This window comes from Camelus ferus, chromosome 12, assembly GCF_009834535.1.
Source record: "Camelus ferus isolate YT-003-E chromosome 12, BCGSAC_Cfer_1.0, whole genome shotgun sequence".
Taxonomy (NCBI): Eukaryota; Metazoa; Chordata; class Mammalia; order Artiodactyla; family Camelidae; genus Camelus; species Camelus ferus.
The window spans coordinates 60,615,828-60,630,335 of NC_045707.1; the positions used below are offsets into that span (position 1 = coordinate 60,615,828).

The following is a 14,508-nucleotide window of genomic DNA, read 5'->3' on the forward strand; positions in this document are numbered from 1 at the left end:
AGAAGGTGTCAGAAGGTGAAGCAGATACTGCACTTGTGTCTCCTGAGCACATTCTCCCAAAATGAATTATTTCCACCAGCAACTAGAGTGCCAAAAATCACTTTTTAGACTATGATAAAAATTGTTGGAAGAAGCAGAGTCAACATAAGGGGAAAAAAAGAGTCCAAGGGAGAAGCCTTCTTTATTATGCTCACCCCTCCCCCCAGCCCCAAGTGTCTGCAATTCCTGCTCCCTCTGATGATGGACCTTTAGTAGTAAGCCTCTGCCTACTCGTGGGTAAAAAAGGAAAGCGTATATGAAAGAACTGACACCACAAAAGAAATGTTCACCAGCTTAAGCCAAAAAAACGACCAAGGTATCAAATCCACCAAAAAAAAAAAAAAAAAAAATCAAACAGCATTTCAAAGGCATTGTTTAATTGCACTTAAGTGAATGAAAGGATGGAAATCAAACCTGGGCAGAAAAACCTCTGTCTACAAAGGAATGCCCTTGGTATCACTGAATTCAACACCCAGGTGATAAAATTTCCAACCAGTAAACATTTTTCTATACGGGAAGCAGTTCTAATTCTATTTGAGGAATATAGATCATTGATGAATTTCAGAGACCATTATCTCTTCTGCCTGTTTAAAAGATTCAGATTCCCCCATCTGGTAAAGCATCCAGGACAGTCCCATGTAATCCTCAAGGATGAGGGAGTGAGGCGGGGAAGCAGAGCTTCAGAACAGGTAAAATTGCTTTTATTCTTTGTTGCCATGAAGGGAATTATGTATTCAGCTCCAAATGCTGAATCCCCTAATACAATGCTGTTCTTCCTCACCAGGAATAAGACAGACGATTTAAAAAATTATTTACTTCCTTTCCAGCTAAGGGTCCCTGTTGGCTTGATCAGCTAAGTGAACCATGGACTGTCTCCTTGGAAAGAATGTGTGGCAGAAGTGTTAGTGGTTAAATGCCCTCAGACGCTGGGCTCTGAGAGCTCACAGCTGATTGCACCGTCACTGTCTGCAGTTGACTGCAGGCAACTGCTGCCATTCAGCACAATGCTAATGGGCTGCCCTTGGGAGTTAGAGTTGATGCTCTCCGGATAACTCACTTCTCAAATCTCCTAAGAAAGGGAAGTAATTTTTATTTGCCAGCATGAATTATGCCACCAGCGAAAGTCATGAATCTATGTTGTTTAACCAATGCAGATTACTCAAAATTCTGCATCATTCAGATTAGTATCAGGGATAACAGAGCAGGCTGCTGTCTTGAGCTGGATACCTGCAGCTTTGGCTACAAAGACAACACGTCATCATCTCAGTGGAGAGCCACCTAAATCAGCACCACTTACCCCAAAGGGTCGATTAGCATAAAAAAAGGATTTTGAAATCTGCTTGCTTCATGCCTCCTTGGCCTTCATGGGCTAACCTAAATCAATTGTTCCTCTTTTTGCGCCTCGACACTCCCTTTCAATGGTGTAACTTTTGTTCCCTTTTTTTCTCTCCTTACCTAATATGAGAGAGTTTCTATTTCCCTTTCTTGTCCGATAGGAACTCTTCACATATCACATTCTTCTCTTTTGCCAAATGGCTTTTACACACCACACACACATACACACCACACACACACACTCTTTCCTTTCATTAGAATGGCAAAGGGGTTGTCCACAGGGAAGGAAACCAGATTATGGAAAAGTGAGAACACATCAGGAGGTAGTTCTTAAATCTTTACTGTCCTGAGAAGTGTTCCTCTTCTGGACAACTGTTCTGTGCTCAAAGAGCAATGTGTTGGGCTTCGGGGTTTCCGATGAAACTTATTACTTACAGCTAGGTTAGCAGGGAGGAGTTGTGGCTCAGAGGTAATGTCAGGAAATGAGGAGTGTAATATAGTATGCGCATCCTCATTCCTTTACTTGCTGTTGGAATGTGTCCCCCTTTGAAGCCAAATGGAACGCAGAACATTTCAGGGCTCTGGGGGTGAGCCACACGGGTGGGGCTTCAAGAATCTGCAAGAGTAAAGGAGGAGCCCTCTGGAGAGGAGCACCTACCTGAGAAAAACAGACATCAAAACTGTAGGAGGGGAGGGGCAATTTTGAGTATTAGGAGGTGTCTTCAGCTCAGATTTGCTGTCAGATCGGGCCCTGCAGACTCACATTCCACACAGGGTGTGGGGATGGCTAGTACAGAGAAACTGTGGGTGGAAACAGTTGGTTCACAAAAACATGGTAAGACAGTGGCACTGTATTGGTAAGCTTCTAAAAGAAGAAAGAGAAAACTCCACACACTGCTGGCACAGTCAGGGCTTCCCTGTACTGGAAGCATTAAGTGCAAGGAGTCAGGACCGCCCAGCAGGTACAGCCAGTGGAAGTGACAGCCGTGCCTCGCAGACCAGTTCTACCGAGAGAAGGAGGCTGACGTGCTCAGTGGCAAAGGGTTGGGGTGAGAGAATGGGAGCAAAATGACCTTCATTGTAGATTAACTGACTGCTTCAATATTGAAGATCTCTTTCCATCTCTTATGTGGAAAAATAGACATGAAATAATTTTCATTTATATGGTTGAAAGTTCATAATTTTATTTTTTATATATTCAATTCGGGGAATGATGTGTGTATTTTAATGCAACTAATATCTTGAAGCTCTTATTAAGCAATAAATTTGGATCATCAGGCAATTATCATATCTTCTTAGATTGAGCCCTTCCTTGATTATTATGTAATGTCCTTCTTTGTCTCTTGTTATAGTCTGTTTCGTTTTAAAAAGTCTACTTTGTCTGATAGAAGTATTGCCACCTTGGCTTTCTTTTCATTTCCATTTGCATGGAATACCTTTTCCATTCCCTCACTTTTCATCTCTGTGTGTTTTTAGATTTGAAGTAATTCTCTCGTAGGCGGCATATATATTGGTTTTGGCTTTGTATCCATTCAGCCACTGTGTCTTTTGATGGGACATTTAGTCCATTTACATTTAGTTCTATTGATAGGTATGAACTTATTGCCATTTTATTTATTGTTTTCTACTTTTTCTGTAGTTATTTTTGTTCCCTTCTTCTTCTTTTGGTCTGTTCCCTTGTGATTTGATATACTTGATTATTTTAAGTTGCTGATCACTTAAGTTTGAATACATTAAACAACTCTGCATTTTTCACTCCACCACACCAATGACATATTTTGCATCCTTTTGTTTTGTGTATTCTCTACTACTTATTGCATATATAGATGATTTTATTTCTTTCGTCTTTTAACTTTCCTACTAACTTTAGATGTAGTTGATCTACTACCTTTACTGTATATTTGCCTTTACCAATGAAGATTTTTCTTTTCATAATTTTCATATTTCTAATTCTGGCCTTTCCTTTTCTGCTTAGAACATTTACTTTTCTTCTGGGGCTTTATCTATTTCCTTTGTTTGGAACATATTCCTCTGTTGCCTCATTATGCCTAATTCCCTGTTTTTATTTCTGTGTATGTGGTAGTTAGTTATGTTTCCCAGTCTTAAAGAACTGGCCTTTTGTAGTAAACATCCTATACATACTGGCAGCACACTCCTCTCTAGTCAGCAGAAGTATACGCATAAGACCTGGGGGGGCCCGCTGCATGGGGGGGTTGCAGTGTCTCAGCTACTGTGGGCTGTCTGAGAGATGCATCTGTCTGCCTCCTGGTACAGTTGGTTGCTGGGCCCTGCCTGGTGGGTGGGGCTGGGTCCCGAGGTGGCTGCCTGCAGAACTGCACGGGTCCCAGGGCTAATGCTGGCCTACTGATGAGCAGAGCTGTGTCCTGGGGTGGCTGGTTGTGAGCCTGTGAGTCACAGTCTAGTGTCAGCATGCTGGTGGGTGAGGCCAGTTCCTGACACATCTGGCTATAGGGTCCAAAGTGCCCAAAAGCTGGTTTTGGCCCTCTGGTGAGTGGGGCTATATTCCAGAGTGGCTCTCTGTGTGGCCCAGCGTGTCTCAGAGCTGGTGTCAGGTGGCTGCTGGGTGGAGCCGGCACTCAGGAAGTCACCCTGAGGACATACGCTGCTGACAGCCATTCGGGGGAGCTTGTTCTACAGGAGGACATAGCTTCTGGAAAGCACCATTCTGGGACCCTCCCTCTAGCTTATCAGCACCAGGAACCGGCCCTGCCCACCAGTCTATCAGCACCAGTACTAGGATGCCTCAGGCCAAGCAGTTAGCCAGGTGGGGTGGCTGGCTTAGGACTCCCCGAACCCCCAGCCACTCTGGACCTTGCCCACAGAGAGCCCAGGACCTGGCCCTACCCACCGGTGCACCAGAACTAGCCCTGGGACCCCTGAGCCCACTCAGCCAGCTGTCAGTTCCCTCCCCACACACCAGTGGGCCAACATAGCCTTAGGACCACTCCAGCCCCAAAGCTGGCAGTGTCAGAATCCGGCCTACCCACCAGCAGGATGACACCAGCACTGGGACCCTCTGGGCCCTGGCCCCACTCACCAGCAGGCTAATGCCAGCCCTAGGACCATCACATTCTCGTAGCCTGCGGTGTCAGAACCCAGCCACACACCAGCAGGCTGGCATCAGGCTTGGGACCTCCTGGGCCCCTGCCTGCCCACCAGTGGTCTGACCCCAGCTCTAGGAACCCCAGGGCCCTGCACTCAGGGCCACTACTACTTCTGCCCTGGGTTTCAGATTGTGTGAGATTTTTGTGCACACCCTTTAAAAGTGGAGTCTTTATTTCCTACAGCCTTCTAGTCCTCCCAAATGTAAGCATCACTGGCCTTTAAATTCAAACATTCTGTGGGTTCATTTCCTGGTGCAGGACCCCCAGGCTGGGGAGCCCAATGTGGGGCTCACACCCCTCACTCCTTGGGGAGAAACTCTGCACCTGTAATAAAGAGTTGCTCTGTGAATAGCTGTGCTTTTGATTTGCCCATGGGAGGAGGTGAGCTCAGGGTCTTCCTACTCAGCCGTCTTGGCCACTCCTCTAGCTTGTTTCAAATATCTTTTTCAAATCTGTGATCTGTATATGAACTTTGCCTATTACATCTTTTGATAAAAAGAATTTCTTAATTTGAATGTCTTTTCCATACAAGACTTTCTTATTTTAGTTTGTGTTTCTGGGTGTTAGTTTAAGGAGTTCTTTTATACCCCAACTCTAGACAAATAATCTATGTGTTTCTCTTTCCTCTTCCATTAGCTTTCTAGATTTACTCTTTCCATTTAAGACTTTAATCAAACTGAATCTCATTATATAAACATGCATGCTCAGTGAGGGCAATGGCACTCCCAAGAAAGGGAAATTGGTTCTTAGGGGAGGAAAAAAACCCTGGACATTACAATCATTTATGGCTCTTGAAGGGTCATAAACAGATATATTCATGTTATTAAAATTTTATTGGGAAAGGAGGAAAATTAGGAAAAAATATATATAATGTAAAGATTTCTTCTGAGGGTAGTAATGAAAAAAGTAGTTGAGAAACACTGGTATAAGCTTTACTCAGCATTACTTTTCTCTATAAAATGACATTTCCCTAATACCATGTATTAAACACTTTATCAATTCTTTCTCTACATGTACATATCAGCTGTCTGATACCTGGCACTCAGGTGCCCCCTTTCAGCACTCTTTTTCAAAATTACTTTAATTATTCATAACGTATCTAGTCTCCTAATACATGCTGGAATAAGTATGTTTAGTTCATTTTTAAAGTCCCACTGAATTTTTCATTGGGATTAAATTTATTAATTTTGGAGAACTGACATCTTTTTGCCATCCATTCCATGAGCATGGTACGTGTAGCACTCCATTTATTTAGGCCTTTATACCCCTAAAACTGTTCTCCATAGAGATTGTGTGTATTGTTTATTTGTTTAAATTCAGTTTATAGTTTTGATTGCTATTACGAATGGCATTATAGAATCTGTTATATTTTTAGTTGACTATGGCTGATGCAGAGGAACACTTGATTTTTATGAGTGAAGTTGTTGTATCTGGTATTCTTGCTTAACTCTCGTATTAGCCCTCTTACTTTCTGTTGATTCAGTTGGAATTATCTCATCCAGAAAGAAGGAAAGAAAGAAAGAAACAAACAAAAGAAAGAAATAAATAAAGAGAGAGAAAGAAAGAAAAGAAAGAGAAAGAAAGAGAGAGAAAGATAAGGAAGAGAAAGAGAAAGAAAGAGTGAGGGAAGGAAAGGATAAAAAAGGAAAGGAAATTATGTACTTTCTCTGAAACAGATAAGGAGAAACCAATAATCCAGTGACCTATGTATAGCAAGAAGAACAGTGAAGAGGCCACCTGTGGATCACACTATAATAATCAGCTGGTTTAGTTCTACTGGCAGAGGTAATTACTGTTGGCTTCCTAATTCATATGCTTGGTCTTTTTCGCCATATGATTAAGAATTTCAGGAATGTATTATGTTACAAAAAGGTAGAACCACCTGTACTGCTTTACCTCAGCAAGCTGCACAGTAATCAACATTCTCTGGCTTTCTCTGAATAGTCATAATTCATGACCTCTGAACATTCTCACCAGTAGTCACAATGAGAAGAAAATTAAAGCTCATGTATTAGAGGAGGAAAACAAAAATCTCTTGAGTAGTTTCCTAAATGACCGCCTATCGAGAGTGGCTAAGTCAAAGTAACCATTTTTGCCTGATGATCCAAATTTATTGCTTAATAAGAGCTTCAGGATATTAGTGGCATCAAAATATACACACCATTCCCTGAATTGAACATGTACAAAATTAAAGTATGCTCCATCATAATGAACTTGCACAAGGTCTCCATGCAAACACCTGACTATAGAAGCTGGAAATTTCCCAAAATATCCACAAGAAATCTAGATGTCTTTGGAAACAAGTTCCTGAAAATGATCAAATCAATTGAATGGAAAATTTCTTTACCACCTAAAAAGTCTAAGAAATTACTTGGCCAATGAGTAATTTCTACTGGAATAAAAGTATAGCACTTGGTGACATTTAAGCATAATACTTTAAATACCATCAAATAGATATCTAAATAAAACTTTTTGTAAGCTAAATGGAACTTAGAGGTAAGGCATATAGAAGAAACACTGAGCAGCTTTATTAGAGAATAGACTATATCCATTACGTGGGGCAGATGGAAGGACAACTTCGTAATAATGAGATAATCTTAGCTGCCGTTAGTAATGAAGGCAGGATTCAAAGTAAAATATAATGGCTTAGCAAGGAGGGAGAAAATCATAACAAAAACATCTTTATGAAGACTATCCTGTATAATTATATTTTTAAAAATATAAGAACATGAGGTTTAAGGAAAATGTTTTCAAGCAAAACAATAGAGCAGTGATTTAATGTAGGTTATCGTTAAAGACAGCAGAGCTGCCAATAATATTGTTAATTCACTGTACTTTGTACATATCTTTATGAAAACACAAATTCACTGTAGGTCTTAATTATGAGCAACTGGCAGTCAGGAATGTTCTCTTACTTTCCTGTTTTGTTTTAAGTCTCCTGCACCCGCTAGTGCATAGTGCATAGGTATGTAGCAGGTATTCAGTCTTGGAAATGCTTTGTTTTAAAGTTATGTAACTATGGAAGACTTTGCACTACTTCTAGATGTATTCATTATCATTGGTTTTGTCTAATAGGCATCTGACTTATTCTGCTTGAATCACAATGCCATGAGTTAGTTCAGTCTAGACCAATTATTTTAACCCCCACATTGGACTTCTAACTCTGCCAGATGCTATTTGACAGGAGGTTCCCCAATACTGAAAATCTCGCCAAGCATACATTATGTTGTTGTATAATTACAGCTTTCGAGTACTCAGTATGGTATTATTAGCTCAAGCTGTAGCTCATTTGGTGTACGTAATTACAGCACACTCAGCAGTGAGCACTGACCTACAAAGAGGGGAGTCTCTGGTGCTATTTTTAATCCATTTCACTTGACAATACATGTTATTACTAGGACTCCAAATTTTGAGAAAGAAAGTTTGATATTCACCTTGCATTTGCATATACCTTTGGTGTACCTAATATCATGCTGATACTTTAGAGCTATTATTTCTACCAATGATAATTGAATATTGATGTTATTTGAACAAAAAATTCAGTTTGGGGGAGTTCTTTTCTCTGGTGGGTGCCTGGGAAAATGACAAGGAGCCAAATGGTGCAAAAGGGTGCAAGCCTTAAAGACTTGTTCTGCTGGAGATTACAGCTTGTTAAGTTTTTGTAATGCCTAGTATTACCCCAGTAAATTATACTTTCTTGTCATCATTCCACTTATGTATTTTGCAGCTTCAAGTGCCCCTCTTTAAGAGGCACTTAAGTTAGACCTTAAGCAGCTGGCAGTTGTAGGTATTTTGTTATAGCGATCAGGATTGCCTTGGATAAAAGGTGGTGAGTTCTTAGATGAACTTGGAGGTGGCAGCGAAGAAGCCTTCAGTTGCCTGGGCATTTCCTCCCTAGCTAGCCTCACGTCCCACTGCTCCCCAGTCACTGTTATGCATCTCAACTGGGCTACATTGCCTCTGTCTATGTGTCCCTCTAGGATTTATCTGAGTTACAAGAAAGGTTAGGATGTGACCAAAATACATGGCACTTAACTGAAACTCTCAATATCAATGACTGAAGAACTTTTTAAAAAATTTTAAAAAGAAAGTATCCTGAAGACTCTTACCTGTCCTTATAGAATTATCCTAAATTAGGGTTAATGCTTTTGCACATTATTTCACACTTGTGAAGCTCTGCGAACCCCAAGCAGCAGTCTCTTTTATGTGTGCGTTGTATATTCCATTGTACTCCAAAGCATACAATATTTTAATTCAAAGAAATTATTTTTTGAGAAACAACCATCAGTTTTTAAACTGTTTGTAATTTACATTTTAACAAAGTACTTTTAAATATTCTGAAGATGAAAGCTATGACTGCTTCAGTATTAAAGATCTCTTTCCATCTCTTATGTGGAAAAATAAGACACGAAATAATTTTCATTTATATGGTTGAAAGTTCATATGCTAATATAGGTAGGAAAATTAATTTTAATTCAATAAAAATCTTTTTGGTACTATGTAAAAGGACAATTACAAGTATAATCAACTAACAAAGTTATAGAGGGTTTTTATTTTATGTGGGCAATTTTCAGACTTTGGTTTGACCACTAACACATGCCTACACACATACTTTTCCTAACACTAAGCTGTATTATAATAAGGTTCTACTTAAAACATCTTGACATTTTCCTTACACAGATCTTGTGACCGTTACAGAACTAAATGACCATTATGAACCTGAGGGATGGGTTACATAACAAAATGGGCCTCTCTTGATAGGTGCCAGTGAAGTACAGAAATATTAGCACTGTTTGACACCTTGGGGATCATTTAGCCCAGTGATGTCATTTACAAACAACCTAGGGCTCAGAGAATCAACCTGACTTGAAACACTCACTCTCTAAAGGTAATGATGTCACTACCATCCAAGGAAAATATTTTAGTTTGAATAAACAAATCAACTAGTAATTTGCAGAAAGAATTACTCATACAGTATTCGTGTAAGGTATCTAATTATTAAGGCCTATCACCTTAAAATATTCTATGAGAATACTTGAGTTCAACAAATCCACCTGAAATTTACTAGAAATCTCTCATAGGAATCCTGCATGTTAGATGCCACGGATGATATTTAAAGTTAGTAACAGGAAGGAGGAAGGAAGTGGGAGGAGAAAGGAAAGACAAAGACAATGCCTGTCCTCCAAAAACATTTCTAGCGGGAAGGACGGCATTGCTATTTAACACTTTGTTTACACCTCTGAAAGCATTTCTGTATTATGTCTGTCTCTGTCATTCAATGAAAAGCATTTCGAGGGCAGAGCGCATATCTGGTTTATCTACCAGAGTGAGTACCTTCTGTTAATAGCATTTGCTCAGAAATTTCTTCTTGAATTGAAATGAATTCCATCACTATTCTCATGCATCCAAAGACCAGTACTAGAATGAATCCTATCTTTTACATACTACACTTATATATACTAAATGAAATACATATGTTTCAGACTCATTATGGTATACCCAATAAATTTTTTTTGCATAAAGGATAATTAATATTATGGTTTTAAAATAATGGCTTTGTACCAGTGGGTTTCAAAATACTTGAGGGAAAAGTATATGATGAAAACATTCACCTTTTTAAAAAGCTTCACTGAATATTTTAAATTTCAGTATGCCATTTTCATGGAAATGAATAATGAATGACTGATTAAGAAATATACTCACTGGCACTCTTGCTAGTCATTTAATTGTGATCTTGTAGGTAAATTGGCAATCTCAATGGAAGAACACTTTGATTCTTTACTAAGTTACTTAGGTTGAAAATAACTAAGTGAAAGGCAAGGAAGGGTGCTATAAATCGAATAAGGCCCCTGAAGACGGATGATGAGTTGACAGGCATTTGGTCTAGCTAAGGGAGAAAAGGCTGGTGTCTGGGCGTCACAGAGGAGGGTCTAGTAGGAACCAGCCAGAAGGAAGAGCATGAGCAAAGGCACAGAGGTGGAAGGGTCAGTGTACACTTCCCTTTGTGCTAGAAACACAGTGCCATTTTGAGTACCAGTTCTGATTGGTGGTTTCTGTTTTGTTTCCTGTGCCTGAGTGCTTCTTGGCATCTTGCCTAATTCACCAAGTCACTTTAGAACTAAGGTTTTGCTTGACTCTTGCCAGCCCTGCTCCCACCCAAACAGCTGAAATCCTCCCACCAAACCCCAGAATAAGCTCACCAGCTAACTGACTTTCCCAAGTCACCTTAACATCCACCATACTGGTTTGTTGTGAAAATAAAACCAGTAATGTCTGTAAATTGTCCAGCATGATGCCTGGCGAATGGTATTTCCATTCCCTTCTGAGTAATGTCCTAGTTGGGACACCTTTGCTATTTTATGTTACTACCACCTACACCCTCCATACACACCCAGACGTGTGGACTAAAGCTTTCTTGAAACACCAGCCATTTTCTGTCGGGCTGTTCTCTACTGCCTGTGCTCTGCCTAGAATAGCATCGCTACCTGCACCAGCAGCTGGCTCTGTTCCTGGGTCGCCCGCTCCATCTCTCCAGTGGGAGGATCGCATTTCCCGTCCTGGCCCCTCCCAGGTTGCAGCTTCCTGATGACTTGTCCTGAAATAGGATACTAGGAACTCTGAGTCTGGAAAAGAGAAAGCTTGGGGAAACAGAGCTGTTTTCTAATATTTGAAGACTTGACTCATAAACAAGGAATTTAGATCAGAGTTTCTGTAACATTTTATGCCCTTTGGTGGTCCCGTGAAGCTTATGGATGCTTTCTTAGAATAATGTTTTTAAATGCACAAACTATAACACATAGGATTACCAGGAAACCAATTTATTCAACTATAGCTACCAAAATATTTTTAAAACAAATTTGTGATACAGCAACATATATGATTTTTTCATCAGCACAATAAAGAATAAGAAGTAGCAACAGGCCTAATAATCTCTAAAACTGCAAAATTATGCTGTCAACGGTATTTCAAGGTTTCTGGAACAACTGGAATGTGATATGAAAATATGTGTGATTTCTCTTGTTGACAAAGTCATAGGGAATTGTTAAGAACTGCTGAGGTTTGCTGCCTCCATTCATAACTGAAGGAAATCTAACTTTAGTTACAGATAAATAAAAATAAAGATGTCATTTTTTTTTTCTCACTGAAGTTCACAGACCCCTGAAATCTATGCATAGACACCCTTGTCCATGCCTTCCCCTCACCCACCCATGTAAGGATTGTAAAGACCCAATACTAGACTCATTCTGTGCCATTCAAGACAGGAGAACAGGCTCAGCAGGTTCATGAAATCTAGAAAGACAGATTTCAGTTCAGCACAATGAAGAATCTCCTAACTATTAAAAGTCCTCAAAAATAATGGCCACTTTGTGAAGGAATGAGTTTTTCATCACTAGAAACTATTCAAAAGAGACTGAAACAATTAAGTTAGGATTTCTGTATTGGAAATGCAACTGGGACCTTATTTACACAAAATACATTGTGTACAATGTTTTCTAGAGATGGGCATTGCAGTAGGCCTGCTAACGTTTGCCAGGCATGGTGCAAAGTGTTTTATGTTCATCAACACTTTCAGTTCTAGCAGAGTACTGGGAGGGAGGCATTATCCCTTGAATATTAGCTCAGTTATTTAAAAATATCTCAACTGGGCCAAACATTCCTGAGGTGGAATTCAAATCAAGGTCTTTCAGGCCCCAAGGTAGTTTCCATCTATAAAATGGAGTTAATAACACCTGCTTAGAGGGTTGCTATGAAGACTTCAGAAATAATATATGCCAAGTGCATATGTTAGATTATCAAGGATAATACTATTCTAAGTACTTTACATGTATTAATTCATTTCATCTTCACAGCAACTCTAAGAGGTAAATGATTTTATCAACCCCACTTTACAGATGAGAAAACAGAGGCACTAAGATGTTGAATAGCTTGACAAAAGCTCTACAACCAGTAACTGGATTTAAACCTGGGCAGTCCAACTCCTGAGTCTGTGCTGGAAACCACTGGTTACACTGCACCCCAACATGGTACTTGCAATTAATTTTATGCATATTTAAGATTTCTCTCCCCAATCAGGCAGCTACTGTGAAATCGAGTCTCCCTAAAACTGAGTTTCTCTGCCAAGTTTATGATTAACCTCTCTGGCCAAAACTTTATTCCCTTTCCTGTCCTACACCTGTATCCCCCTCAAGACTGAAGAGTATCAAAGAAAGGAGGGATTGAAACCCAGCAGGACCCTGTGGGAACTTCCTTGGTACAAAAACCCCTCTGTATCCTCTGTCTCTTGTTTGTAGGGAAAAAAAGAAAAAAGGCTTTAGTTTCCTAGGTCTTCCCCAAGTTTCAAAGAGCAGACTCAAGCAGTCAGTGATCAGGACAAGAGTCACAGGGCTCCCAGTTCCTCCTGAAGGGATATAGATAACAATCTGCTGCATATCTTTGAATTGCTCTACAGAAACAAAGATCCCCTCCTGCCCCCAGCCACACACACAACCTGGCAGGAGATGGTGACTATATGCTGACTGCAAGCACGCAGACCCCAGACTGAAACCAGAAGGTTGAGATTCTTGAAACATCATCCTATTATCTCACCACCAACCAAGAAGAAGGACTGCGAGCTGATCACGCATCCTACGTCCCTCTCCCATAACACTGTCTTTAAAACCCTTGCCTGAAAGCCCCTGGGGTGTTTGGGTCTTTTGAGCATGAGTCACCTGTACTCCTTGCTGGCACCTGCAAAAAGTGCCGACCTTTATTCACCACAACCCAGTGGTAAAAAATGGAACTGCCTTAGTAAAACTAGGATTGTCTGGGGTATACAAATTCAAACTAGGCCTGCAATTTTGTTCATCACTGCATAACCCATAAATGTTCTATGTTGAAGATTTCTGACTGTCATCCTAATCTATGTTTACTCCACATGCTCGTATCAAAGTAGGGAAGAGAGAGAGAGTTTCTCACTTCTTGATTCTTATTCCTTCATTCTATCAGGGCTGTTAGATGAGTCACAAACAAATGACCCAGAGCCAAAGCAAAAACCAGTGGGCAGGACTCCTCCTATCTGACTCTGCCTTTAAGGGAGATCAGCAACAAATGTGTCAGCTTTATCTGAGTCCCTCTGCCAAACAAGAATCATTACAAAGGACCTTACCATTGCATTGGTAGATTTCTCTCCTGTTGCCCTCTTGCCATATATTCCTTGTTCTTTCACCTCCATCTGAGGGGCACAGCAAGGAGGACTAGAAAAGAATGCAAAAATGTAAAAATTTCCAAATAATAAAATGAAAGAATAAGACTTTTTAGGATCCATCCCTGTCAGTTTGACTCAGACGGAACCAATTTGTTCTGCCTCTGTTTCCTGGTTCTCTTAATCATTCATATTATTATATTGTTAATCTCTGAGGACTTTTTCTTCATGGGTGGTCACTGACAATGTACTCCGGGGAAAAAACAAGATCCACCCACTCTCAGGGAAGCTTCGTAAACTGCCGTTTGGTGTCTTGCTAAGCTAGGTCCTGCAGTGGACCCCAGGATGGTGATTCACAAGCTGAGATTTATGACTTGCTATGCTCAAAAAGACAAGCAAAAAATATTTATTTCCGTCCTTTCTCTCAGGAAGTCATCTGAGTCACTCACATGTCTCTCTTGGTATTTAAAAGATTATAGTTTTCTATGTCTATGAGTCTGTTTCTGTTTTGTAAATAGATTCATTTGCATTATTTTTTAGATTCCATGTAAAAGTGATATCACATAGTGTTTGTCTTTCTTTGTCTGATTTACTTCACTCACTACGATATTCTCTAGTACCATCCATGTTGCTGCAAATGGCAATATTTCATTCTTTTTTATAGCTGAGTAATCACGTATGGGGAGTGGGGGAAGGACATATTAGGAGTGTGGGATTGACAGATACACACTACTATAAATAAAACAGATAAGCAACAAAGATTTACTCTATAGCACAAGAAATAACACTCAATATCTTATAATAAACTATAATGGAAAATAATCTGAA

General features: G+C 40.1%; 1 protein-coding gene across 3 annotated transcripts in view; it reads right to left on the bottom strand.

Moving 5' to 3' along the window:
• ZDHHC17 (zinc finger DHHC-type palmitoyltransferase 17) overlaps positions 1–13,753 on the bottom strand; it is a 138,798-nt gene extending 125,045 nt beyond the window's left edge. The window contains exons 1-2 of one of the 3 annotated variants that reach the window (XM_014564694.2): positions 13,645–13,751; positions 10,985–11,122 (exon numbers count right to left, since the gene is read on the bottom strand). In XM_014564694.2, coding sequence (XP_014420180.1) covers positions 10,985–11,026 — 42 coding nt within the window. In that variant the 5' untranslated portion in view covers positions 11,027–11,122; positions 13,645–13,751. Of the gene's footprint in view, positions 1–10,984; positions 11,123–13,644 lie in introns of all 3 variants that reach the window. The other 2 variants (XM_014564695.2, XM_032493732.1) reach the window with 2 other exon arrangements.
• Between the last annotated feature and the right edge of the window lie 755 nt (positions 13,754–14,508).